General features: G+C 41.0%; 1 protein-coding gene across 1 annotated transcript in view; it reads left to right on the plus strand.

The window, feature by feature from the left end:
• The window catches only part of dlgap2b (discs, large (Drosophila) homolog-associated protein 2b), a 194,083-nt gene extending 168,565 nt beyond the window's left edge, over positions 1-25,518 (plus strand). The window contains exons 8-10 of the mRNA XM_060917902.1: positions 871-962; positions 14,151-14,309; positions 25,306-25,518. Of these exons, the coding sequence (XP_060773885.1) occupies positions 871-962; positions 14,151-14,309; positions 25,306-25,518 (464 nt within the window). The remainder of the gene's footprint in view (positions 1-870; positions 963-14,150; positions 14,310-25,305) is intronic.
• Positions 25,519-26,182: the final 664 nt, after the last annotated feature.

A 26,182-nucleotide genomic window follows, 5' to 3' on the forward strand; every position in this document is an offset into this window, starting at 1 on the left:
ATAAAGCCCCACTCTGTGGAGTGTACGGCTTAAAGTGGTCCTATGGACAGATACTCCCATCTCCGCTGTGGATCTTTGCAGCTCCTTCAGTGTTATCTTTGGTGTCTTTGTTGCATCTCTGATTAATGCCCTCCTTGCCCGGTCTGTGAGTTTTGGTGGGCAGGGCCTTCTCTTGTCAGGTTTGTAGTGGTGCCATATTCTTTCCATTTTGCTGTAATGGATTTAATGGTGCTCTGTGGGATATTCAAAGTTTGGGATATTTTTTATAACCCAACCCTGATCTATACTTCTCCACATCTTTGTCTCTGACGTGTTTGGAGGCTCCTTGGTTTTCATGCTGCTTGCTTATTAGTGTTGCAGAGTCAGGGTCCTTCCAGAACAGGTTGATTTAAACAGACATCATGTGACAGATCATGTGACACTTTGATTGCACACAGGTGGATCTTAATCAGCTAATTATGTGATTTATGAAGTGAATTGGTTGGACCAACTCTTATTTAGGAGTTTCATACAAAACGGGGTAAATACCTAAGAACACTCCAGATTCCTGTTTTTCCATTATAATTATTGTTTGTTACAATTTAAAAAAAATTTCACCTTTAAAATGGTAGGCATGTTGTGTAAATCAAATGGTGCTATCTCCCAAAAAATCTATTTTAATTCCAGCTTGTAATGCGTAAAACAGGACAAACACTAAGGGGGATGAATACTTTTGCAAGACACTGTATATTCTAGAATCTCTCTGCTAAATTCATAGTATTTTATAGTGCTGTTTAAACTCAAGATTTAAAATTCAGTAATGTATTTTGGGAAGGATATGATAAAGAATAACAGTGGCCTTTGTCACTCTATCATGTCACTGTGCCTCAGTTTTAGGAAAGATCCGGAGTGCTGTTGGAAGTGCACAACTCCTCATGTCACAGAAATTTCAGCAATTTTACTGGCTTTGCGAGCAAAACCTGGTAAGTGCAACCTTTCTTCATCACTCATTAATAACAAATGGGTGTTTAATTTTAACAATCTACAATGAAAGACATCCAAAATCTGTTTTGTGTTTATTGTTTGTGGAATAATAACTTGATTGTCGTAACCCTCTGACAAATAGATGTCAGTGCATCACATAGGACTATACTTTTACCCTCTTCAGGAAATCCAGAATATGAAATCTAGGAATATGCAATTAAGAAATCCTCTATTCTAAATTCCCCATCTTCTTGTCCTATAAAATGGAGGAAGAAATTACATCACTAAGGAGCTGAAGACATTTTGTGGCCTTTTAATTTCTTACTTACCCCACCTTCTTCCTCTGGTAAACTTGTGTTGCTGGCGTCATGACATACAATGGCATTATTATTATTATTATCATTATTATTATTATTATACCCCCACTGCAAAAGGGGGGGGGGTGTTGTGTATGTAGATGGATGGAAGTAGATAGTAGGACAGACACGGGCAGTACGATTCATAACATCTTTACTAAACTTTCTCATGCATATTCTTCTTCTCCAAGTTCAAGGTTACTCATTACAATGGAGTAGTACAGCGCCACCTGGACGGTTAGTGTGATTGAGTGGGGGCTGTGCTGCGGCACACTTTACTAAAATGTCCCATTTTCCCACATTGGTTGCATTTTGCATTTTTGGCAGTACATTTGGGGTCGTTTGCTAGATGTGAGTTGGATCCACAACGGTAGCACGTTTTGTGCTGAGAAGTGCGCTGTGTAGGCGCGTGTTGGGCTGTGGAGTGCGGCTTGCCTCTGCTCCGACGCTTGTTGTATGCACCGCCGCCCCCTCTCGGCTGCACGAGTCTCACCGTAGCGTCGTGCACAGGAGCGATAGCCTTCGCTTCGGCCATGGCGGATTCAATTTGTGTAGCCATTGCGATGGCGTTTTCAAGTTTTAAGTCCGTTTCCAACAGCAAGCGTTCTCTGATCCGTGTAGAGGACGTCTTCTCAATGAACTGATCCCTTATCATATCGTCAGCAAACGTGCCAAAGTCACAGTTAGCTACCAAGTCCCTCAGCGCGGCAATGTACTGCACAGTCGTTTCGCCCGGTCTCTGTGCACGTTGACGGAACTTACTCCTCTCAGCCACGACATTCACCTTCGGCACAAAAAACTTTTTAAGGGAGTCACAGGCGGACTTGTAAGTGCCAGTGTCAGGGAGGGAAAGGAAAATGCGCTGGCCTTCTGTGCCTAGACAGTGAAGCAGTAGCGCGCGCTTACGTTTGTCCGGCATGTCATTAGCAGTCAACGCTAGCAGGTAATTCTCAAACATCTGAATCCAGGTTGTATACAACATTGTAGGCTCACCCGGGGTTTCCAGCAAAGCAGGGGGTTGTGAGATTCCGATAAAAGCCATCCTCGTCGCCAATATGTTGTGTATGTAGATGGATGGAAGTAGATAGTAGGACAGACACGGGCAGTACGATTCATAACATCTTTACTAAACTTCCTCATGCATATTCTTCTTCTCCAAGTTCAAGGTTACTCATTACAATGGAGTAGTACAGCGCCACCTGGACGGTTAGTGTATTGCACTATACCACAGGGGGGTATACTGGTTTACCTCTGTCCATCCGTATCTCTGTCTGTCCGAAACACCCTTTTTCTCAGCAATCGCAAATCCTAACCATTTGGTATCAAACTTCAGCTTGGGGTTCTTTACCATGTGTACCGTTTTCAGGTCTGTCACACATCAACTTCCTGTTTACCGACTGAATGTATTTACGAAACATAGCGTGGCTTTACAAAAATTTCATAACACTTTTCTCAGCAACTACAAATCACAACTGTTTGATATTTGGTACTGAGCTTCAGCTTGGGGTTCTATACCGTGTCTACCGTTTTCAGGACTGTCGCACATCAACTTCCTGTTTACCGACTGAATGTATTTACGAAACACATAGGGTGGATTTTGACGCTATTTCAAGAAGCAAAATACTATTTCAAAATTACAGTTTACCAGGATGCTATTTGAAATCCCCGGGGAGAACACTGCTCTTTATTTACTTGTTTCAGGGTTAATTATTTGTTGAAGTCAACATTCATAATAAGTGTCCTATTCCTTCGATTGCTTGCATTCTGCTATAAGCGAGAGCGGGGGGATACATAAGTGAGCAGGAGCTCACAGTTGATCTTGTTGCCATAGCATAAAAATGACAAAATTAAACTGTCTTAAGATTACAATATACTGTATGTGTGAAACAAGTCAAGTGTGCAGTGTCTACTAAATAGTGTCTAAATATATGTGTTATATGGAATGTAGAATGTGCAGTGTTGCCATAAATATTATGTATATAAATGAAATGTAAGCCACATAAAAGACATTAATAAAGTCAGATAAGGTGTGCCAATATTCATATAAATGAACTGTGCAAATCTCTCTCTCATTCATTTCAGTAACTGCAGCAATAATAATGGCAATAGCCATAAAAATAATACTAATGCTACTCTACTAAGTTATGGTAATTATATCAAGGATATGAAAAATAATAAAAGCCATAACAATATAAGGCTTCTAAGTAAGGAGGGAGTAAACAGGAGCTCTCAATACACTGAGATACCTAAGAGCACACTTTGCCTTGACCTATAACCCTGCTAATTCAAATCTTGAGTTAAACTGGTCTAAAACTGGCTTCTATCGACCATCGAGTACCCAGATAAGTTCTATCTGGTGTGGCTGCCAAAGAATCAAGTCTGACCTTGGACTAAACATAGCCCATTTTCTGAGTTATGCCCAGTCTGGATTGTTTCTATCATATAATGGTAGCAAAATAGAAGCAAAATGGTAATACATGTGTTAAAATTATAACAACGACCGAGTGAACCACAACAAGAGAATACTCATTTTATAGCAAAATTTTAGCAACACGAAATAAAATTCTTCCATGATATTATTGAGAAAGCTTTTGAAAGATAAAATGATTACTGCAAACACGAGCTGTTTTGGTTTTAGCCTTTATTAGATCAGCCTTGCCGATGTTGTTCAGCCATGCTCGTCTCCTCTCCGTACTAAGCCTCAGAGTTTCCTTGCCCTCTTTCCGAATCACAGACGGAATTCTAAAAAAATCGGAACGTGCCATGGTCACGAGTACTGTTGTGACCACAACCATGTACTGCACAAAGATATGGCATAGCTAAAAGAGCACTTAAAGCAATGGAAAAACAGAGTTGCGCACGCGTGAATGTTTTGTTTGGAATGTCACTTGACCCCGTATTTGTATCTCCACCAACATAGCCGACATCCGGGTTTCTATTTTGCTTTGACGTCACTTGCAAGTCAAGGATTGAGTTTTAGAAGAAGCTTTCATTTGTATGGTAGCTTTCACTTTGAATTACTTTTTGTACACTAGTTGGCTCTCCCAAGATGAATCCCTCAGACCTGAAAAGCCAGTAATGCAATTTAAACAGTGAGTTTTGAGTCTCAATTCACTCCAAATCCTAGGCTTAATCCTAATGAATATTAAATCATAGGCCAAGTATAAGACACCTTGCAGTAAATCATGGCATTCTGTTCTTCACTATTCCTCAATATGTACAGTGTCTTGCAAAAGTATTCATCCCCCTTTGTGTTTGTCCTTTTATCTTGCATTACAAGCTGGAATTAAAATGCATTTTGGGGGGATTAGCACCATTTAATTTACACAACATGCCTACAACTTTTAAAGGTGAAATTTGTTGTTTTATTGTGACACAAACAATAACACACAAAAAAAACAGAAATCTGGAGTGTGCATAGGGATTCACCCCCAAAGTCAATACTTTGTAGAGCCACCTTTTGCTGCAATTACAGCTGCAAGTCTCTTGCGGTATGCCTCTATTAGTTTAGCACATCTAGCCACTGGGATTTTTACCCATTCCTCAAGGCAAAACTGCTCCAACTCCTGCCACAGATTCTCAATTGGATTGAGGTCTGGGCTTTGACTAGGCCATTCCAAGACATTTGAATGTTTCTCTTTAAACCACTCCAGTGTAGCTTCAGCAGTATGTAGGGTCATTGTACTGCCGGAACGTGAACCTTCATCCCAATCTCAAACCTCTGGGTGACTCAAACAAGTTTTCCTCCAGAATTGCCCTGTATTTAGTGCCATCCATCCTTCCTTCAATCTTTACCATCTTTCCTGTCCCTGCAGATGAAAACCATCCCCACAGCATGATGCTGCCACCACCATGCTTCACTATAGCAATGGTGTTCTCAGGGTTTTGGGTTTGCATCACACATGGTGTTTCCCATGATGGCCAAAAGGATCAATTTTAGTCTCATCTGTAGTGTATGTAATGCCTCTAAACCCCACTTTTTTCCTTGTACAAAGCAACAATCGTTATGTTGATTGACCCATGTGTTTTCGAACCATAGCTGATCCAAAAGGCCATAAATTGATGGAAAATCAATAAGATCAACCGATTTTCACGGAATTTGCCGAGACTGAACCAGAAGATCCTGAAGGAGTGTGTGACGTCACATGTGTAACAATCCAGGTATCAGTTTCGTTCACGTGCGCAGCAGTGGTTGGACCAGTTTCGATATGGAATCACATTTTGGAGAGAATTCTGATAGTGATTTGGGATTCATATGTCGGATGAAGGGGCAGATGATTATCAAGGATATTCCGGAGTGAATGGTTATCTTTTCGAGTCCCCAAGATGAGAAACTGCCAATTCACTCAGTTCACAACAGTCTTCCTCTGTAGCACGCGCGAGATGGAGAGATAGATAGAGAGAGAGATGTGCAGAACATGGCAGTTACCTTTCATCATGTTTTCCCGAACAAAACTAAAAACAAATAGTCTTGCAGTATTGCAGTCTGAGAGCATTTAACACGTTTCAGTTAATAATTAATAATGATTGTGTGTGCATTTTTCTTCCTGTTAAAGTGCATCAGATATGATATGATCGGATGTCACAAGCATGTAAATGTTGCTCATAATCGTGTGTGTGTGTGTGAGAGCTAGGGGAATCGATTAACTGTCCAAATGTCAGATCAAATGTCATTTATTAAATAAATAGGTTTCTTTTTGCTCCAATAATTCCCATGTGGTCATTCTGGTGGTGATGAACACTTGATGAAACAGATTTATTATTAGTAGGCAATCTGTCTGTTTCATTTGCACAAACCTCACCCACTGTTGCTTTAGATTTGTGCTTTTTATTGGAAATTGGTGAACTGAATTTCCTGTTGTATAGGAATTTGAACATCCAAACACAACGCAGTGCTTCCCCATTGGTATTTTTGTAAGATTCCTACAACAATATCCAATCTCGGTGAGGAAACAAGCACAGAGTCAGATGAATGGAAATGACCCAGATAATCAGGGTTTCACGTGTGATGTCGTGCGAGATTTGTCCTGAGGCAAGGCTGCCTTCTTCCGGGATCCGGAAGCCACAATTTATCGATAGTTTTGTGCTTAATAATAAAATAACAAGTAATTGGTATTTTCCCCCCTGCTTTATTAATGAATTTTGGTTGTTACTCATGATGTATATTCATTTTAAAGCATTACAAAAAGGCATTACATGCACTTTAAAGTTGTCTTATGGACAGATACTCCCATCTCCACTGTGGATCTTTGCAGCTCCTTCAGTGTTATCTTTGGTGTCTTTGTTGCATCTCTGATTAATGCCCTCCTTGCCCGGTCTGTGAGTTTTGGTGGGTGGGGTTTTCTCTTGCCAGGTTTGGAGTGGTGCCATATTCTTTCCATTTTGCTATAATGGATTTAATGGTGCTCCCTGGGATATTCAAAGTTGGGGATATTTTTTATAACCCAACCCTGATGTACAGTATACTTCTCCACAACTTTGTCTCTGACCTGTTTGGAGGCTCCTTGGTTTTCATGTTGCTTGCTTAGTAGTGTTGCAGAGTCAGGGTCCTTCCAGAACAGGTTGATTTATACAGACATCATGTGACACTTTGATTGCACACAGGTGGATCTTAATCAACTAATTATGTGACTTGTCCAAAATAAAAACAATCTTAGATTGTCCTTCCCACCTTCTACATGAGGAGCTGATCAGCCACAGGAGCACGTTCAGTAAACGGCTGATTCTTCCACGCTGCACAACTGAGAGACACAGGAAATCATCCCTACCTGTTACAGTCAAGCTGTACAATGCCACTGTATAACTGTGGTACACTGTCTTACCATGTATACTGTATCCTTAACTCAGGTGCAATATATGTACATAGGAAGACATGTCTGTGAAGATTCTCAGTCATCCAGGTCATAGTAACTGTGGGTGGTAAAAGAGAGCAACTGGACTTGCTTGAAGATTCTTGAAGACGTTTCACCTCTCATCCGAAAGGCTTCTTCAGTTCTGTCTGACTAGTAGGGAGTATCAGGTATTTATCCTCTCATGGATGAAAAGCTCATCTAAGGTGTCGCTGAGTCATCCTGTTGGTGTGAGTCAATGGAGGCTGGATGTGAACAGCCTCGAGAGTCGTTAGGGTGATCAATGGATTGCCCGTTAACAAGTGATCAATGGAATGCTGATTCTCTCTGTCCTCTTGTGAGTCACTCAGTACGTTTACATGCACATCCAAATCGAGCTACTGTCGGTAATCGAGCAAAGGGTCCCAGCAGGGGTGCCAGAGAAATCCAATCCTACATGCAACTGTGAAATCAAGCTATTGTGTAAGGTGCATTGTGCACCCGAGCCACAGGTGGCGCTACATGCCCCATCGTGTTGGTACACTTCCGGTTGTCGTCATGAAGAAGAGCTATAGTGTTGCCAGATACTGCTGACGTTTTCCAGCCCAAAACATGTTCAAATCCGCCAAAATGCACTTAAAACCTCCCAATCTGGCAACACTGGCAGTTCACTGGTGTTCAAGCTGTTAGGCTTGCTCTAACAGACTGTATGGCTACAAACTGTCCGGCGCAGACCACTGTTTTGTAAGACAACTTATTTTTGCACAATTGTATATTTTTCTAAAGTCCATTTTTTGCTTACAAAAAAATTTTTTTTTTGCTTACAATTTAACTTATGTCTTAATAAACACACAAAAAGTTCAATTGATTTGTTTTTATTGACATTCTTCAGATGTTGGACATTATATATATATATATATATATATATACATATATATATATATATATATACACACACACACACACACACACACACAAAAATACAATGACTTGTTTATGTACACAATTCACAGCTATGCAACAGCTGTACAGATGTATTTGGTGATACAGTAAGTGAGCTAAATTTTAACAGTGCAAACAATGCCACAAAAAGAAAAGATTCATGCTGTTGTCATGATTCGTTGTCATGCCGACCGAAATTGATGTTGATATCCACTGCATTGATGTGCTTAGAGAAGGCTTCCACTTCATGGGTTTTGATTTTAACCCAGGTGTCATCCACATATCTGAACCAGTGGCTGGGAGCAACTCCTGAAAAAGTGGTCAAAGCTTTATGTTCCACTTCCTCCATGTAAAGATTGGCCACAATAGGGGACACCGGTGAGCCCATGGCGCATCCATGCTTCTGTCTGTAGAAACTTTCATTAAACTGGAAATAAGCACCCCCCTCCAACCTCACTAGCCAAGAAAGGAGGGCTCTTACATTGCTTCAAAGAGACCGGGACATCACCATCCTTCCTGCTGACAAAGGGAGATGCACAGTGGTGCTAAACACAGCAGACTACCACTCAAAGATGACCAGTCTCCTCAGCGACACAACCACCTATGAAACCTTAAGGCACGACCCCACCAGTTGTTACAAAAAGAAAGTTGTTAGCTGCCTGCAACAACTAGAAAAGGACCAAGCCATCAACCGATCTCTGTACTACAGATTGTACCCTGGGGAAGCCGTTCCTCTCATATATGGACTCCCCAAGATTCACAAGGAAGGAGCTCCACTCAGACCTATCATCAGCAGTATAAACTCGGTCACCTATAACATTGCCAAACACCTAGCCACTATCCTGGCTCCTCTTGTTGGGAATACGCTCCATCACGTCAAAAACTCCCAAGATTTTGCTACTAAAGTTGCAGACCTCAAACTAGACTTAGATGAAACCATGGTTTCTTACGATGTCACTTCTCTTTTCACCTGCATTCCCACCACAGAAGCAGTTGAATCTGTTAGACAACGACTCCTTCAAGACAACACCTTACTGGATAGAACAAACCTTACCACGGACCAGATTTGCACCCTGCTTGACCTCTGCCTGACTACCACTTATTTTCAGTTTAATGAAAGTTTCTACAGACAGAAGCATGGATGCGCCATGGGCTCACCGGTGTCCCCTATTGTGGCCAATCTTTACATGGAGGAAGTGGAACATAAAGCTTTGACCACTTTTTCAGGAGTTGCTCCCAGCCACTGGTTCAGATATGTGGATGACACCTGGGTTAAAATCAAAACCCATGAAGTGGAAGCCTTCTCTAAGCACATCAATGCAGTGGATATCAACATCAATTTCACTCAGGAGGACATCAGTGTGAATAATCTAGCCTTCTTGGATTGTGATGTACACATTAGACAAGACAGAAGCCTTAGCATCGAGGTTTACCGGAAACCCCCACACACAGACCAGTACCTGCTCTTCGACTCTCACCACCCACTGGAACACAAATTGGGGGTCATTAGGACCTTGCAACACAGGGCTCAGAACATCCCTACAACGGTAGAGGGAAAAGAGAGGGAGCAGAATCACATCAAGAAAGCACTTCAGAACTGCAGGTATCCCAACTGGTCTTTCTTCAAGAGTAGAAAAAGGAACATAATGGACAAGGAGGATAACAGGAACAAATGCAAGAACATTGTCATTCCCTACATTTCTGGTCTATCTGAGAAACTCAAGAGGATCTTCTACAAACACAATATTCCGGTACATTTCAGACCCAGTAACACCCTGAAGCAGAAACTGGGCCACCCTAAGGACAGAATACCCAGACACAAACAGGACAACGTAGTGTATGCAATTCAGTGCAGTGAGGTATGCACGGACTCGTATATCGGGAAAACTAAACAACCGCTCCACAGGCGTATGGCTCAACACAGGAGAGCCAGTTCCTCAGGCCAGGACTCTGCTGTCTACCTTCATCTTAACAACAAAGGACACTCATTTCAGGATTGCAACATACGCATTTTATCCAGAGAGGATCGTTGGTATGAGCGAGGAGTTAAAGAAGCCATTTTTGTCAACCTGGAATGGCCATCACTGAACAGAGGTGGCGGTCTAAGACATCATTTATCAGCCACCTACAATGCAGTTCTTGGCACACTTCCCAGACAACTGAATGCACACCAAAACCCAGCTGTTTTCAGTGACTCACAAGAGGACAGAGAGAATCAGCATTCCATTGATCACCTTAACGGGCAATCCATTGATCACCCTAATGACTCTCGAGGCCGTTCACATCCAGCCCCCATTGACCCACACCAACAGGATGACTCAACGACACCTTAGATGAGCTTTTTATCCATGAGAGGATAAATACCTGATACTCCCTACTAGTCAGACAGAACTGAAGAAGCCTTTCGGATGAGAGGTGAAACGTCTTCAAGAATCTTCAAGCAAGTCCAGTTGCTCTCTTTTACCACCCACATGTACATAGGAATCATTGTATATAAAATCACTTCATTTTGCTTTTACTTAAGTTATTGAACTTATTTAAATTAATTTTATTTATTCTTTTTTCAGATGATTTTATCTTCTATTTTTAGACATGTTTACTACTTCTCTGATTCAGGAGCTTGGTAGCAAATTTGAATTTCTCTCCGGGGATTAAAAAGTGATTCTGACTTATATTATGAAGTGAATTGGTTGGAGCAGCTCTTATTTAGGGGTTTCGTACGAAAGGGGGTGAATACCTATACACACTCCAGATTTCTGTCTTCATCTTAATTATTGTTTGTGTCACAATAAAAACAATGTGCAACTTTAAAGTTGTAGGCTTGTTGTGTAAATCAAATGGTGCTAACCCTCCAAAAGTCCATTTTAATTCCAGCTTGTAATGCGACAAAACAGGACAAACACCAAGGGGGATTAATATTTTTACAAGACAACATGAAGTATTTGGCAACACAGTGGGTTTGCTTTACCCACTTTGTAATCATAAATCCTCCACCGCCCCTCTAACACAGGTTGTCGGTCCTCCACTGCTACCCCTTCTACCTCATTTTATTCTTTCCCTGTGCTGAAATCATGGTTGATCATTAACTTAGTTATCTTAAATGAAATAAATCAGGACAAAACAGAAAGTTCACCTTTTTGCACTCTAAAATTGAGCTCTCTGCAACATTGCTTGACTTGCACACTTGTTTCATCTGAAAGATTGGTTCTTGCATTCATAACCCAGTGCTAAGATTTCTGTAATTCACACATACTCTGACATATGAGGTTTTGTACTGCAGCTCACTCCCACAGGACACGAACATTAGCCTCAATAAAAAGTGATCACAGATTTTTAAATATTACAATTCCTGTCACTTTCACTACAACCCCGATTCCAAAAAAGTTGGGACAAAGTACAAATTGTAAATAAAAACGGAATGCAATAATTTACAAATCTCAAAAACTGATATTGTATTCACAATAGAACATAGACAACATATCAAATGTCGAAAGTGAGACATTTTGAAATTTCATGCCAAATATTGGCTCATTTGAAATTTCATGACAGCAACACATCTCAAAAAAGTTGGGACAGGGGCAATAAGAGGCTGGAAAAGTTAAAGGTACAAAAAAGGAACAGCTGGAGGACCAAATTGCAACTCATTAGGTCAATTGGCAATAGCTCATTAACATGACTGGGTGTAAAAAGAGCATCTTGGAGTGGCAGCGGCTCTCAGAAGTAAAGATGGGAAGAGGATCACCAATCCCTCTAAGGCCCTGTCCACACGGCAACGGATTCAGGTGAATCCGATACGATTGTTTATCGTTTCGGCCTGGCGTCCACACGGCACCGGCGTTTTGGGTGCCCCAAAACGCAATCTTTTGAGAACGGGTTCCAGAGTGGAAAGATCTGGCAACATTGCCATTGCGAAGTCGTCTGGATGAGTAGAACGGATTTGTTTACGATGACGTCACAACCACATGACTGTCAGTGCTTCACGCCAGGTAGAAGTGTAACGAACTCGATGTGAGTTGTCAACAACTCCTATAACTTGGTTCATGAAACGCGCTTACAAAATATTTTCACTGTGAATATTTATTGTGTAATGGTGCAAAGTGAGAGAGAGAGAGAGAGAGAGAGAGAGAGAGAGAGAGAATAGCTCTTAGGGCAGAGTCAATCCCGCCAGCAAAAATAGGGAAAAAAAAGGAGCGATCTCACCTCTTCAAATGTTGGTTTAAGTCCTACAATACATTCCTCAAAAAGGGCATAGAAGAACAAATGAATCCATCAACGTGTAGCATTCAATTTATTCCGGACCATTAAAGACGCCGCCTTCCGCGTAGAATCATACGTCATCCTCGCCGCCATATTGGATGGGTCAAAGCGGAGAATAAAGATGCCTCATTCATGTGCTGCGTTTAACTGTACCAACAGGTTTACCGTCCAAACGAGATCACATGGGATTACCTTTCACAGGTGAGACTGGAAAAATACTTTTCATTGTATTTGGTCATTATAATGTAATTTTACGAACAGATTTTTCTGACTTTGTGGCTAATATGAAGTCTTGCGCATAATAGTTTATGTGCATGCGTCCTTACTTCTTCTATTGTTCTGGTGTCTCCGAAGGGACCGTCTTACAGCGCCCCTAGAGGTGTGGCATGTGTATTGCATCGTTTTCAGCAAGCGTTGCGTTGCCATATGGACCTGATATTTTACTGATTGTTGCCCATGTGGACGCGATATTTTTTTAAATAACATCTCGTTGCCGTTGTCATGTGAATGTAGCCTAATTCTGCGCCGACAAATAGTGGAGCAATATCAGAAAGGAGTTCGAGAGTGTAAAATTGCAAAGAGTTTGAACATATCATCATCTACAGTGCATAATATCATCCAAAGATTCAGAGAATCTGGAAGAATCTCTGTGCTTAAGGGTCAAAGTCGGAAAACCATCCTGGGTGCCCATGATCTTTGGGCCCTTCGATGGCACCTCATCACATACAGGCATGCTTCTGTATTGGAAATCACAAAATGGGCTCAGGAATATTTCCAGAGAACATTATCTGTGAACACAATTCACCGTGCCATCCGCCGTTGCCAGCTAAAACTCTATAGTTCAAAGAAGAAGCTGTATCTAAACGTGATCCAGAAGCGCAGACGTCTTCTCTGGGCCAAGGCTCATTTAAAATGGACTGTGGCAAAGTGGAAAACTGTTCTGTGGTCAGACGAATCAAAATTTGAAGTTCTTTATGGAAATCAGGGACGCCGTGTCATTCGGACTAAAGAGGAAAAGGACGACCCAAGTTGTTATCAGCGCTCAGTTCAGAAGCCTGCATCTCTGATGGTATGGGGTTGCATTAGTGCGTGTGGCATGGGCAGCTTACACATCTGGAAAGACACCATCAATGCTGAAAGGTATATCCAGGTTCTAGAGCAACATATGCTCCCATCCAGACGACGTCTCTTTCAGGGAAGACCTTGCATTTTCTAACACGACAATGCCAAACCACATACTGCATCAATTACAGCATCATGACTGCGTAGAAGAAGGGTCCGGGTACTGAACTGGCCAGCCTGCAGTCCAGATCTTTCACCCATAGAAAACATTTGGCGCATCATAAAACGGAAGATACGACAAAAAAGACCTAAGACAGTTGAGCAACTAGAATCCTACATTAGACAAGAATGGGTTAACATTCCTATCCCTAAACTTGAGCAACTTGTCTCCTCAGTCCCCAGACGTTTACAGACTGTTGTAAAGAGAAAAGGGGATGTCTCATAGTGGTAAACATGGCCTTCTCCCAACTTTTTTGAGATGTGTTGTTGTCATGAAATTTTAAATCACCTAATTTTTCTCTTTAAATGATACATTTTCCCAGTTTAAACATTTGCTATGTCATCTATGTTCTATTCTGAATAAAATATGGAATTTTGAAACTTCCGCATCATTGCATTCCATTTTTATTTACAATTTGTACTTTGTCCCAACTTTTTTGGAATCGGGGTTGTACTTATCAATTTAAAATGTCCCGGATGACTGAAAACTTTTATAGCTGGTGATTGTGTTGTGTTTTTGTAGGACCCGAGCGCAATGCCCCGACCCACAGCTCAAGATCTGGCTGGATTCTGGGATCTGCTGCAGCTCTCTGTTGATGACGTCACAGCCAAATTTGATGAGTTACAGAAGATCAAGAGAAATGAGTGGAGAACTGTGGAGGAACCGGAAGAGAAGGCCAGTGCTTTAGATCATGTGTATAGTGACTTTCTCAAATCCCTTACAAAATAGCCTCAGCTTTCATGCTGACTGTAATGTTTGTCTTCATTTCAGTGATCAATAAATAATAGTACCCACAGACCGTCCAAATACAAATGGTGACAAAATTCCAAAGTGTGCCACAGGACCAGGACGATCCACAAATAAAACATAATCTGTTGAACTACTGATAAAATGGACCCTCTTAACTTTAATATGAAGATCTTGAATGAACAGGCAACATAATTTTTACTTCCTCATGTAGCGCTAGTCTGGGGCCAGTACTAGGAAAAAGCACTAAACATCTACTAGATTCGAAGGAGAGGTAGACCTAAGGAAAAAGAACAAGTTGAACAAATGACCAGTTTATTGTTTCACAATCGGTCATGCAACAACTACAATACAAAACAGTGTAAAATAAAAAAAATTTAAAAGAGTAGATTGTTTGGCAATTGTCAAGTCTTTGTTAAAGAACTCTGTCCTTTCTGTGTGTGTGTGTGTGTGTGTGTGTGTGTGTGTGTGTGTGTGTGTGTGTGTGTGTACAGTTCCCAGGATATAGTTCATTCAGTCCATGCACAGTGTGTGCGTGCAGGTTCCACGAGTTCCGTTCTGGTCCGGGTCTTTATGTGTACTGTACCTCTAACTACCTTACTACCTGACAGGCAGAACTTGGATCTGATGTCTTCTTGATAAACGAATCAGGTTCTGTCTGGATCATACGGTCGGCCACACCGCATCCACAACCTGGGTTTGGCTCGCCATCTCAGCATTCAGAGTCACAGAATTCAGTTTCTTCTATATGCATAAAAAACAATCTATACAAAGTGCAGAATAATCAGTGTCTGTTTCCTAATTCGACTTCTTACATGAGATCTCATCAGCTTCTTTTCTACATGTGTAACCATTACCTGGATGCACTCAGATTACATTGAGGCAATAGAACAACATCACTGTAATCACTAATATAACATTAGAACTTCACTTGCTTAGAAGCTTGCATTTTCAAGGTGCTTCACAAAATAATGTACAAATAAAAATAAAGTATTTCACATTACTAAGCGGTGGCATGGTGGTGTAGTAGTTAGCGCTGTCGCCTCACAGCAAGAAGGTCTAGGTTTGAGCCCTGTGGCCGGCGAGGGCTTTTCTGTGTGGGAATTTGCATGTTGTCCGTGTGGGTTTCCTCCAGGTACTCTGGTTTCCCCCAAAGACGTGCAGGTTAGGTTAACTGGTGACTCTAAATTGACCGTAGGTGTGAATGGTTGTCTATGTGTCAGCCCTGTGATGACCTGGCGACTTGTCCAGGGTGTACCCCACCTTTTGCCCGTAGTCAACTGGGATAGGCTCCAGCTTGCCTGCGACCCTGTAGAACAGGATAAAGCAGCTAGAGATAACGAGATGAGATAACGAGACGAGACATTAGGGGTGTTCACACGGCACATATTTGCATTGATGCTGCACCGATGTATTTTGTTGCGATATATCTTACACCGGTGTAAATTTTGTGGAGCGTTCACACGTCACAAACCTGCTTACTAGGGAGAAGTGTGTTAGCACCGGTGCAGCCCCACTTGCGTTCACACGGCAGTTTTTGCGACCGTGCTATACGATAGTAATAATGCGGAAATGAAATATGCGCATGCGTGAAAATGTACTTCTTTTTCCCGGTTGTCATGGCATCACCAAGCACCGGGAAAACAACGTGGATGAAGACACCAGTGTTGCCAGATACTGCTGACGTTTTCCATCCCAAAATATGTTCAAATCCGCCAAAATGCACTTAAAACCGCCCAATCTGGCAACACTGGAAGACACGCAGTTCTGTTGTTGATATTCGCCATTTTGGAAGCGCAAAATACCAGGATGCAAATTATGCAATGCCCGTATGTAATCAACTCTCCTCACGCGTAGCGAGTCTACCCCTGTAGCGTTCAGACGTCCCATTTTATATCGGTGCTGCCCCGCAAACTAGCATTTACTCCAGAGTAAATTTCTTAAACCACCTCCTATGCAGGGTTAGATTTGCACCGGTTTAAGCAGCTTTCAGGGGCTACACTGGTATAACTTTGTACCGTGTGAACGCTCTACCGGGGCAGCCCCGGTGCTACACCGGAGTAAAAGTTGCCGTGTGAACACCCCTATTATGAAGCAAAGTGCTCATATGTTTCCACATATCTTTTTCAGTAATATGTTATGTGACAACTCATTACTGTATCAAGTCAATATACTTGACTTAAACATAAAAATAATTTACAGTGTTTACACTTTAACTTTATTCAAGATATGCATTGGCTATTCAGATTCTATGCGTCCGCAATGCGTTTGCATAGTAAACCATTGCTACTAACGTAAGCTGCGCTAACCGCTACGAACGTAAGCTGCGTGGCTGAACCGTAAACAACTTAGTGCCACGCATCTTATAACATTCCAACTCGCAATGCTGACTCAACTCGCAGGCTGCGCCAGTCAGTCAAGACGTTAGCTGTCTCTCAACGTCACCTCAACGATAGAGTAATCACCAGCGTGGGGTTAACATTTACTTTTTCTGTCTGACATTAAACATGATATTAACTATGATAGCAGGTTACTAAAGTTTGTTGGAACAGTGAGAATTACTATATTATTACTCCGATTGGTTTTAAGGAGGTAATCTTTCAAACAGCAACTTAAAAGCAGTATTAGTTCTTTCCTAAATTCACTAGCATAATTCTAGTATTGACTAGCCAAAACGTGTTCACTCACCGGAGTTTCTAGTATCGGATTATTCGATGGAATCACTTCAGTTGAACTCTCAAGTTGGACGTCTAGTTGGGAAATAACCTTATTAGTGTAATTCCATGTAACTATGATAATATTTAGTGTTTTATGTTATTTCATACCAGAATCCGGGAGTTTCTATCTCAACATGTTTCATGGGAAAATCTTGGGGGGAAGAAAAAAAGATTTCTTATTCATGGGGAGTTCCCTTGAACAGACGCATAATGCACCCTCTTTAGGCAATAACTTTTACTACTCCTGAGGTTAGTAGCCCTAATTTAATGAGGGTTACACTCGTCATAGTGACATGACACACTGGTACAGTGGATAGCATTGCCACTGTTGTGCTTTGGTTCACATTTTCCCCACGTTCACATAGGTTTCCTCGAGGTTGTCCAACTTCCTTACACTGTCAGAAAACATGCAAGTTTGTAGATTAGTGACACTAAATTTCCTGTACATTGGATTTGAACCAACTGCAACCCTGACCTGAAAATGAATGAATGTAATTGTAACCCAATGCCTTATATTTGTGACATTCCCATAATTTCACCTTGCCCGAATTTGTTCTTGAAAATGCACTTCCTCCCCGAATATGCATTATTCACACTGATGCTTGTGCACATGCCACTATGTATGCGCACAAGTCAGACAGATCAACCCTTTGTGTGAGTAATTGAAGGAAATTTGGCCTTTTTTTTGTTTGCAAGCAAAATCCTGAGTCAGGCAGATTATACACAAGTCAGGGACTTATTACCTCCACCAAGGAGGTTATGTTTATGGTGTGGTCCGTCTGTAAGCAGGATTGGGCAAAACCTCCCAACCTGATTTTCATGAAACTTGGTGGAAGGGTTTAGCATGAGCCAAGAAAGAGCTCATTCAATTTTGATGCGGGCCGGAGACATGGGGTGGATCTATGATTTTTTTTTTTTTTTTTGCTAATGATGCAAGATATAGCATTTGGCCTTGGCAGAAGTCTGTAGTCAATAATTTCAAATGTCTTAAAGATAGACTGCCTTTCAGATTTTTCAAGTGTAGGTCATAAAAAGAATTTTCCCTGACACCCAATTATTTTTGTTTATTGGACCAAAAGCTACTGAATTTGAATCACAGACTTCCAATTTCATTAGTTTTTTAATAGAACAATTAATGAATTTAGGACCACGTGGCCCTAAATTCTCCACTGTTTTTTTTTTCCTGCTTCACCATGACCCAATTCAAGATACAGTACTACATCATGCATCACATGGTGGGCTTTCCCTGTTTGCACAAGGCATTGTGGGATACAAATTTGAAACAGGAAAGAAAAATGGAGGACGTGAGTGTGCAAATGAAACGCAAAAGACCAACTGTGGAAAGTGAGAAGAAAGCAAGTAACGGAAAGCAAGTAACGGAAAGTGAGAAGAAAAGACGTTATGTTGCAAAGGAAAGGAAATGTAGGACCAAACTAATAAATATCGGCGCTCAGCGAGCACCTTGGTGTGATCAGCTGTTCGTTTAGTGACAGAATGATGGAACTGTCAGTGCATGCTCAAAGGTAAACCTGTAGATGGCAGTAATGCAACACTGGATGCCAGCTGCCATAAAACCCAAAAGAAAAAGAAGGTAAACCTGCACATGCGTACATGGACTTCCTCTGTCTGCTTGACTGCACAAAGCGAGCGATTTCATGCACATTATTTGCTAGGGAATCCCATCCATCCATTATCTGTAACCACTTATCCTGTATAGGGTTGCAGGCAAGCTGGAGCCTATCCCAGCTGACTATTGGCAAGAGGTGGGGTACACCCTGGACAAGTTGCCAGGTCATCGCAGGGCTGACACATAGACACAACCATTCACACTCACATTCACACCTATGGTCAATTTAGAGCCACCAATTAGCCTAACCTGCATGTCTTTGGACTGTGGGGGAAACTGGAGCACCCGGAGGAAACCCATGCAGACATGGGGAGAACATCCACACAGAAAGGCCCCCGTCAGCCACTGGGCTTGAACTCAGAACTTTCTTGCTGTGAGGTGACCGTGCTAACCACTACACCACTGTGCTTCCCGGTACTAGGGAATCCCTTCAAGTTAAATAACTTCCCAGCCACAGAATGGCCTGGTATTTTGTGAGATATTACAGAAATAAACATATATCACAATGACCAAATTTCAGAGGGAACTAAATTTCACCAATTTTATGAAATCGAAAAGCTGTTTACCTTTAATCCAGTAGAGCACAGTAAAGTTCAGTCATGACAAAACATAGCAAATGTGGAAACATGATGACTCCATATCACAATCCACATTCATGGTTACCAGTAATCCTCTCGGATACAAATGTAGGTAAATAATTCTAATAATTTTAACAATGTATCCAAATATATAACGTGGTTGTGATTGAACATTTGAATATTTTGATCAACTATTGTCCTCGGTGGAGGTCTGCAGTCTCTCAATGGGAGGTGTGCCCATCTAGTCTCACTTGATTTTAGTGTTCTCTCAAAACATAAGCAGCTCACTGGTGTCATCATATTAGTAGAAGCCAAGAATAGCCTGCTGGTTGTGGTGTGTGTGTGTGTGTGTGTGTGTGTGTGTGTATGTATGTATGCACCTCTATGTAAATGAAAGGTATTGGATAACTAATTCTGATTGGTCAGAAGACGTTGATTATGAGGTAAACATTAATTGACTTTCTATAGCAACATGCCCTGTTGTGTATTATTCCTTACTTCCTATACAGTATATGGCTTTGAATGAGACATCTGGAAAATACTTTTTTTTTGTAATAATAATTACCAGTAGTCATGTTAATACATACAATAACCACTATAATGCTGATGGTTTCTTTACAGATGTTCTACTAGATTTATTAGACCATGCTGCTCACAAGATGTGAGCAATGTTAGACTTTGTTGACAACTCAGAGTTCTTATTATAATTCCATACAATAACTCCATAATTATGATAGGCCACAAAATGTGGGAGAGAAATAAAAGCAATCTGTTTAAACATGAAACAATAATAGATTTATAATAAATGTATTCATTATGCTCATCTCTTTACATGCAACAATAATTTAATAGATAACAATAATTCTTGCAACTTAGGATGCATTCTCCAAATTCCCTTATTTCTAGCATTGTTTTTTTTTTAATTACTATGTGCATTTATTGTTTTAGCTTTTCTTCAATTATGTTACATTGAGAAATGACTTCATTGTTTATAATAAGCTTCCATAATGGGCCTGTTCTGAGAGTAATAAAAGCCCATGGTTCTGTTCAATTACACTTAAGCTGACAGTTCACTGGATTTCGGTGCCCCAAGGGTTGCTTTTGAGGTTAATTGAAAAAGGACATGGAGACAAAATACAGTATTGGAGTAATATTATAAACCAACATATGTTAGTTTATAATATAGATATTTAGACACTGGCTTAAAGCGGAGCTCCTGATGAGTGTACGAGCAAAATATTTGCAAGGACACAAAATCAGACTGAATAGAATAATAATATTATACAGTGGATATAAAATGTGTACACACCCCATTAAAATGATAGGTTTTTCTGATGTAAAAAAAAAATGAGACCACGATAAATAATTTCAAAACTTTTCCCACCTTTAATGTGACCTATAACCTGTACAACTCAATTGAAAAACAAATAAATCTGTTAGGGGGGAAAAACATAAAAAATAAAAAAAACATACAAAAAGCTGGTTGCATAAGTGTGCACACCCTTAAACTAATAGTTTGTTGAAGCACCTTTTGGTTTAATTACAGTATTCAGTCTTTTTGGGTTCACACCTGCCATCAATTAAAATGACTCTGATTAACCCCAAATAAAGTTCAGACATTTACTCAGTTGCCTCCTCCAGCAAAAGCCAGGGTTCACAGAGAGCTTACAAAGCATCAAAGGGATCTCATTGTTGAAAGGTATCAGTCAGGAGAAGGGGACAAAAAAAATTCCATGGCATTAGATATACCATGGAGCACAGTGAAGACAGTCAAGAAGTGGAGAAAATATGGGACAACAGTGACATTACCGAGAACTAGACGTCCCTCCAAAATTGATGAAAAGACAAAAACTGGTCAGGGAGGCTGCCGAGAGGCCTACAGCAACACTGAAGGCGCTGCAGGAATTTCTGGCAAGTACTGGTTGTGCACTACAGTACATGTGACAACAATCTCCCGTATTCTCCATATGTCTGGACTATAAGGTAGGGTCAAAGAAAAACATCTAGGCCTGGCTAAATTTTGCAAAAAAAATACATCAACTCTCCCAAAAGCATGTGGGAAAATGTGTTATGGTCTGATGAAACCAAGGTTGACCTTTTTGGCCACAATTCCAAAAGGTATGTTTGGCGCAAAAACAACACTGCGCATCACCAAAAGAACCCCATACCCACGGTGAAGCATGGTGGTGGCAGCATCATGTTTTGGGGTTGTTTTTCTTCAGCTGGAACAGAGGCTTTAGTCAAGGTGGAGGAAATTATGAACAGTTCTAAATACCAGTCAATTTTGGCCCAAAACCTTCAGGTGTCTGCTAGAAAGCTGAAGAGGAATTTCATCTTTCAGCACGACAATGGCCCCAAAAAAGTTTTGGAACGGCCCAGTCAGAGCCCAGACCTAAATCCAATTGAAAATCTGTGGGGTGACCTGAAGAGGGCTGTGCACAAGAGACACCCTCGCAATCTGACAGATTTGGAACGCTTCTGCAAGGAAGAGTGGGCAAATATTGTCAAGTCTAGATGTGGCAGGCTGACAGACTCCGACCCAAAAAGACTGAATACTGTGATTAAATCAAAAGGTGCTTCAACAAAGTATTAGTTTAAGGGTGTGCACACTTACGCAACCAGCTTATTGTATGTTTTTGTTTTGTTTTGTTTCCTCCCAAACAGATTTGTTTGTTTTTCAATTGAATTGTACAGGTTATAGGTCACATTAAAGGTGGGAAAAGTTTTTCAATTATTTATCATGGTCTCATTTTTACATCAGAAAAACCTATCAATTTAACAGGGCGTGTACACTTTTTTTTTATATCCACTGTAGCAGCATGAATGAACCATCAAATTGTGTAGTGTATTTTGCATCAATAAATTGCTGCATTGTCATGTGACAGTGATCCCAGTAAAGACAGACGCATCGCAGTTATGAATACATATTTATTCCTTTCTTTGACACCGCATGCCATGCGCCAGAAACAGCACCAAGACATCTATGATGGTGTGACTTTGCTGGGTGCCTGGTGGACACCAGTGAACCAGCACTTTCACTTTACATCATTACTGTATGGTTATGATCGAATATCAAGCTTGATATGTCAAACAGTTGTTTGGTTATATATTTCACATCCATGCGCATTGTGTGCAGCAGTGAACTGCAAAGTGCACTCACACCATTAGGATTAAGTACCATGTACCTTTTCCTGATTAGAGCTCAATCACAGCAAAACTCAGTTGTTCAACAAGATTAATAAAACTGTTTTAACTAGTTTTATATGAAACTGTTGTAAGTATTTCTGTAAAATGTTACAAAATGATCATTTTGGGGTTTTTTTAAGCAAATTAAAAATAAGTGCTAGATTTAAAAAAAAAACTCTTTTATATGAATAAAGATACAAATTTTGTTGTCCGGTGGTAAAGTATTTGTTACATCCATGCACTTTGAACTCTTACTCACATCCACGCGCATTTTCTGTTCTGAACACATTGCATGCACCTCAAGGACTAATAATTACCTACACCTATCCCTGATCAGAGCGCAATCATGGCACGCATATAAGGACTCCAGTAACTCTAGGACTTTGCAAAGTACACACGTTGTTCTTTGTGTTTCACATTGCTAAGCCTGTGTTCACTCTGGCTTTTGATTCTGCCTTTCGCCTTGCCTCTGTTGTTCTGTTTGCACCTCGGATCATCTTCGCTTGTTTATGACTCTGCTGTTTGCCTAACATTTGGATTTGTATGCTTGCCTGTGTTGTAAAAAACCCTCCTGCACTTGCATCTGTCTACAACCATCACCTTTAACTAACAGTTTGTTAGTAATTAATCATATATATAAAAATTTTTTAAAGCAAGTTAAAAATGAGCATTGGATTAAAACCCCATCTATCTTGCCAAAGTAAAGATTCAAATTTTGTTGTCCAGTGGTCAAGTGTTAATGAGAGATGTTGCCTTGTACTTACAATCAGGTTCCCTGTGGTGGTACACGTTCATTGTATATATGCATGTACCGGTAGGTATGGACATCATTTGGCCAAGCCATCAAAAATCAGCTCGATGAATTACCATATTCTCTTAAGTATGGGGCTCCGCTATTAGTCCAATATTGTACTTTTGATCATTACAGCAAGACCATTATTGTTAATGATCTTGTGATATTTCTTTTTTTTAATGTTGTTTGTTTGTTTGTTTGTTTGTTTGTTTGTTTGTTTTTAAAATAACATTTATAGCATTTGGCAGTTATCTATTAGTTATCTCATTTATACAACTGAGCAGTTTAAGGTTAAAGGCCTTGCTCAGTGGCCCAGCAGTGATGCTTTGGCAGTGTTGGGATTTGAACTCATCAACTTCTGATCAGTAGTACATCTTTTTATTTTCTTGATTTATTTAACATGGGCAATTAATCAGCATCAGTTTTTATGAGGTAAATGCCAGATTTAGCCAGATGGCTAATTTCCATCAGCTGTCTTTAGTCTGTAAGAATGTCTACCTGACGGCTGTGTGATATGAAGAAAAAAATGCATTATTTGTCACGTTAGTCAAGTCAAAGTCCCTCTCACACCAGAATCTGGTCTTCCCAGGCAGTCTCCTGTCCCAGTACTAACCAACTCTTTAAGGCCAAGTTTACATTAGACCGTATCGGTCTCGTTTTCTTCGCGGATGCACTGTCCGTTTACATTAAACTGCCTGGAAACGCCGGGAAACGGGAATCCTCCAGCGTCCACGTATTCAATCCAGATCGTGTCAGCTCCGGTGCTGTGTAAACATTGAGATACGCGGATATGCTGTGCTGAGCTCCAGCTGGCGTCGTCACTGGACAACGTCACTGTGACATCCACCTTCCTGATTCGCTGGCGTTGGTCATGTGACGCGACTGCTGAAAAACGGCGCGGACTTCAGCCTTGTATCACCTTTCATTAAAGAGTATAAAAGTATGAAAATACTGCAAATACTGATGCAAATACTGCCCATTGTGTAGTTGTCTTTAGGCTTGCCATCCTTCCACTTGCAAGTGGTAAGTGATATGCGCTGGGATCACACACACAGCGGCTCAGTCCCGAATCACTGGTTGTGCACTTCACTCGCGCACTCTGTGAGCTGCGCAAGGCCGGAGTGCGCACCCTCCAGAGGGCACTCGCTGTTCAGGGCGGAGTGATTTGGAGCGCAGGATGCCTGCGGAGCCGAGCGTATCCGTGTATTGGTGTTGCTGTGTGCACGCAAATCGTGTATTGGTGTTGCTGTGTACACACTAATCGTTTTAAAAACGTTAATCTGATGATCCGCTGATACGGTCTAATGTAAACATGGGCTAAGGCATATGGGTGTGGCGCCGATTTCCGTTTCAATAGCCTTCAGCCTCTCACCAATACAGCTAGGGTTACAGTGGGGGGTAGTCCTCTGGCAACCACGAGAGTTGACTTCCCCCCTCACATCTGTATTGCAGCATGCCTTGCCAGACGGTAGTAGGTACCATTTTTATGATGGTCTTTAGTATGACCTGATCATGAGTAGAACTCGCGATCTCCCAGTCAAGAGGCAGACACACTAACCACTAGGCCAACTTATAGTCACATGTTAGTAGAGTGAAATTATTTTATATGCCTTAGGTTAAAAGAGCCTTTTAACCACTGAGATCCTGAAATGCAGTAATATTTTATGAAAACAATTGTGTGGAGATAGGTCTGGAAACTTTTCTTAATTATCCAATAAAAGCTGACATGTTAAATAATTAAAAATAAGCTGTAAGTCCATTCCACTCCCACCCACAGCAACTATGAATAATATCAATTTATTTTGGAAATGATGTGAAGACAATGAAATATCAATAAAAGTTAACTTGGTGCCACGCTAAAGTTGGGATATTTGATGTGTTTGTGGCCTACATAATAAGTTGCAAGTTTTGGGGCACATCCACACTGTTAATGCCAATTTAGAACTACTGCCGCCTCCTCTATACAATACAAGCACAGAATGTAAAAGTGTTGTATTTGACTTTTTCTCTTATATTCTCCTTCTAGGAGAGGAAGTGGCCCCCAACGGTGAAAAGACCACCTAAAGGGCGTGGCGCCGGATTGACACGTGACCGGTCTCTGGATCTGCAGGACCGACAGAGGCAGGAGGCTCGACGCAGGCTCATGGCCGCCAAACGAGCTGCTTCATTTCGCCAAAGCTCAGTCTCGGAGAGGGCGGATAGTATAGAGATTTATATACCGGAAGCCCAGACGCGACTATGAAATGCACGATTGCTCATCCTGTCACTTGCACGTGCTGCTATTACACACCCTGTTTTCACAGGTTCACTCCCAAGCACCCTTAATCACACTTAAACACATTCCTGAGCTCTCTAAGTGCACGTTTAATCTTGAACAGGTTCCTCCACTAATCCGAGAGGCTTCATCAATTGATAAGTGCTCTGTCTGGTTTTCTCTGAAACTCTGTTCTCTGCATAGTGCACTACTTTGTAAGTGTGCTATTTAGTAGTTAAACACACAGGAGAGAAAATCCAGTGCTTTCCCACAATGCACTGTAATACGTAGTGTCTAAACAAGTATTAAGTATGTGCTGCCTTTACATACTTGTCTGGTGGTGTTATTTTCTACACAAAAAGTCATAAAAAAATGTGCACTGCTATTGATAGCTAGCTAGTCAGCTATCCTTGGAAAAAAAGCAACATTTCTTGCTGTTATTTAAAGGAAATTAAAAAGTGGTTAGAGGTACTATTTATGGCCAATTCACTGGCTACTAAAGCATGTAGTCTTTTTTTTTTTTTGGGGGGGGTGGACCAAAAGTGGCATTTTCTCTAGCCTGATTAAAGATCAGTAACCTGTTGGAAAATTGGGTATAAAAATGGTTTCTGGAGCTTCCACTTATAATTCACTTAAGGGGAGGCTCAAGCTT

This window comes from Neoarius graeffei, chromosome 3 (assembly GCF_027579695.1).
Source record: "Neoarius graeffei isolate fNeoGra1 chromosome 3, fNeoGra1.pri, whole genome shotgun sequence".
Taxonomy (NCBI): domain Eukaryota; kingdom Metazoa; phylum Chordata; class Actinopteri; order Siluriformes; family Ariidae; genus Neoarius; species Neoarius graeffei.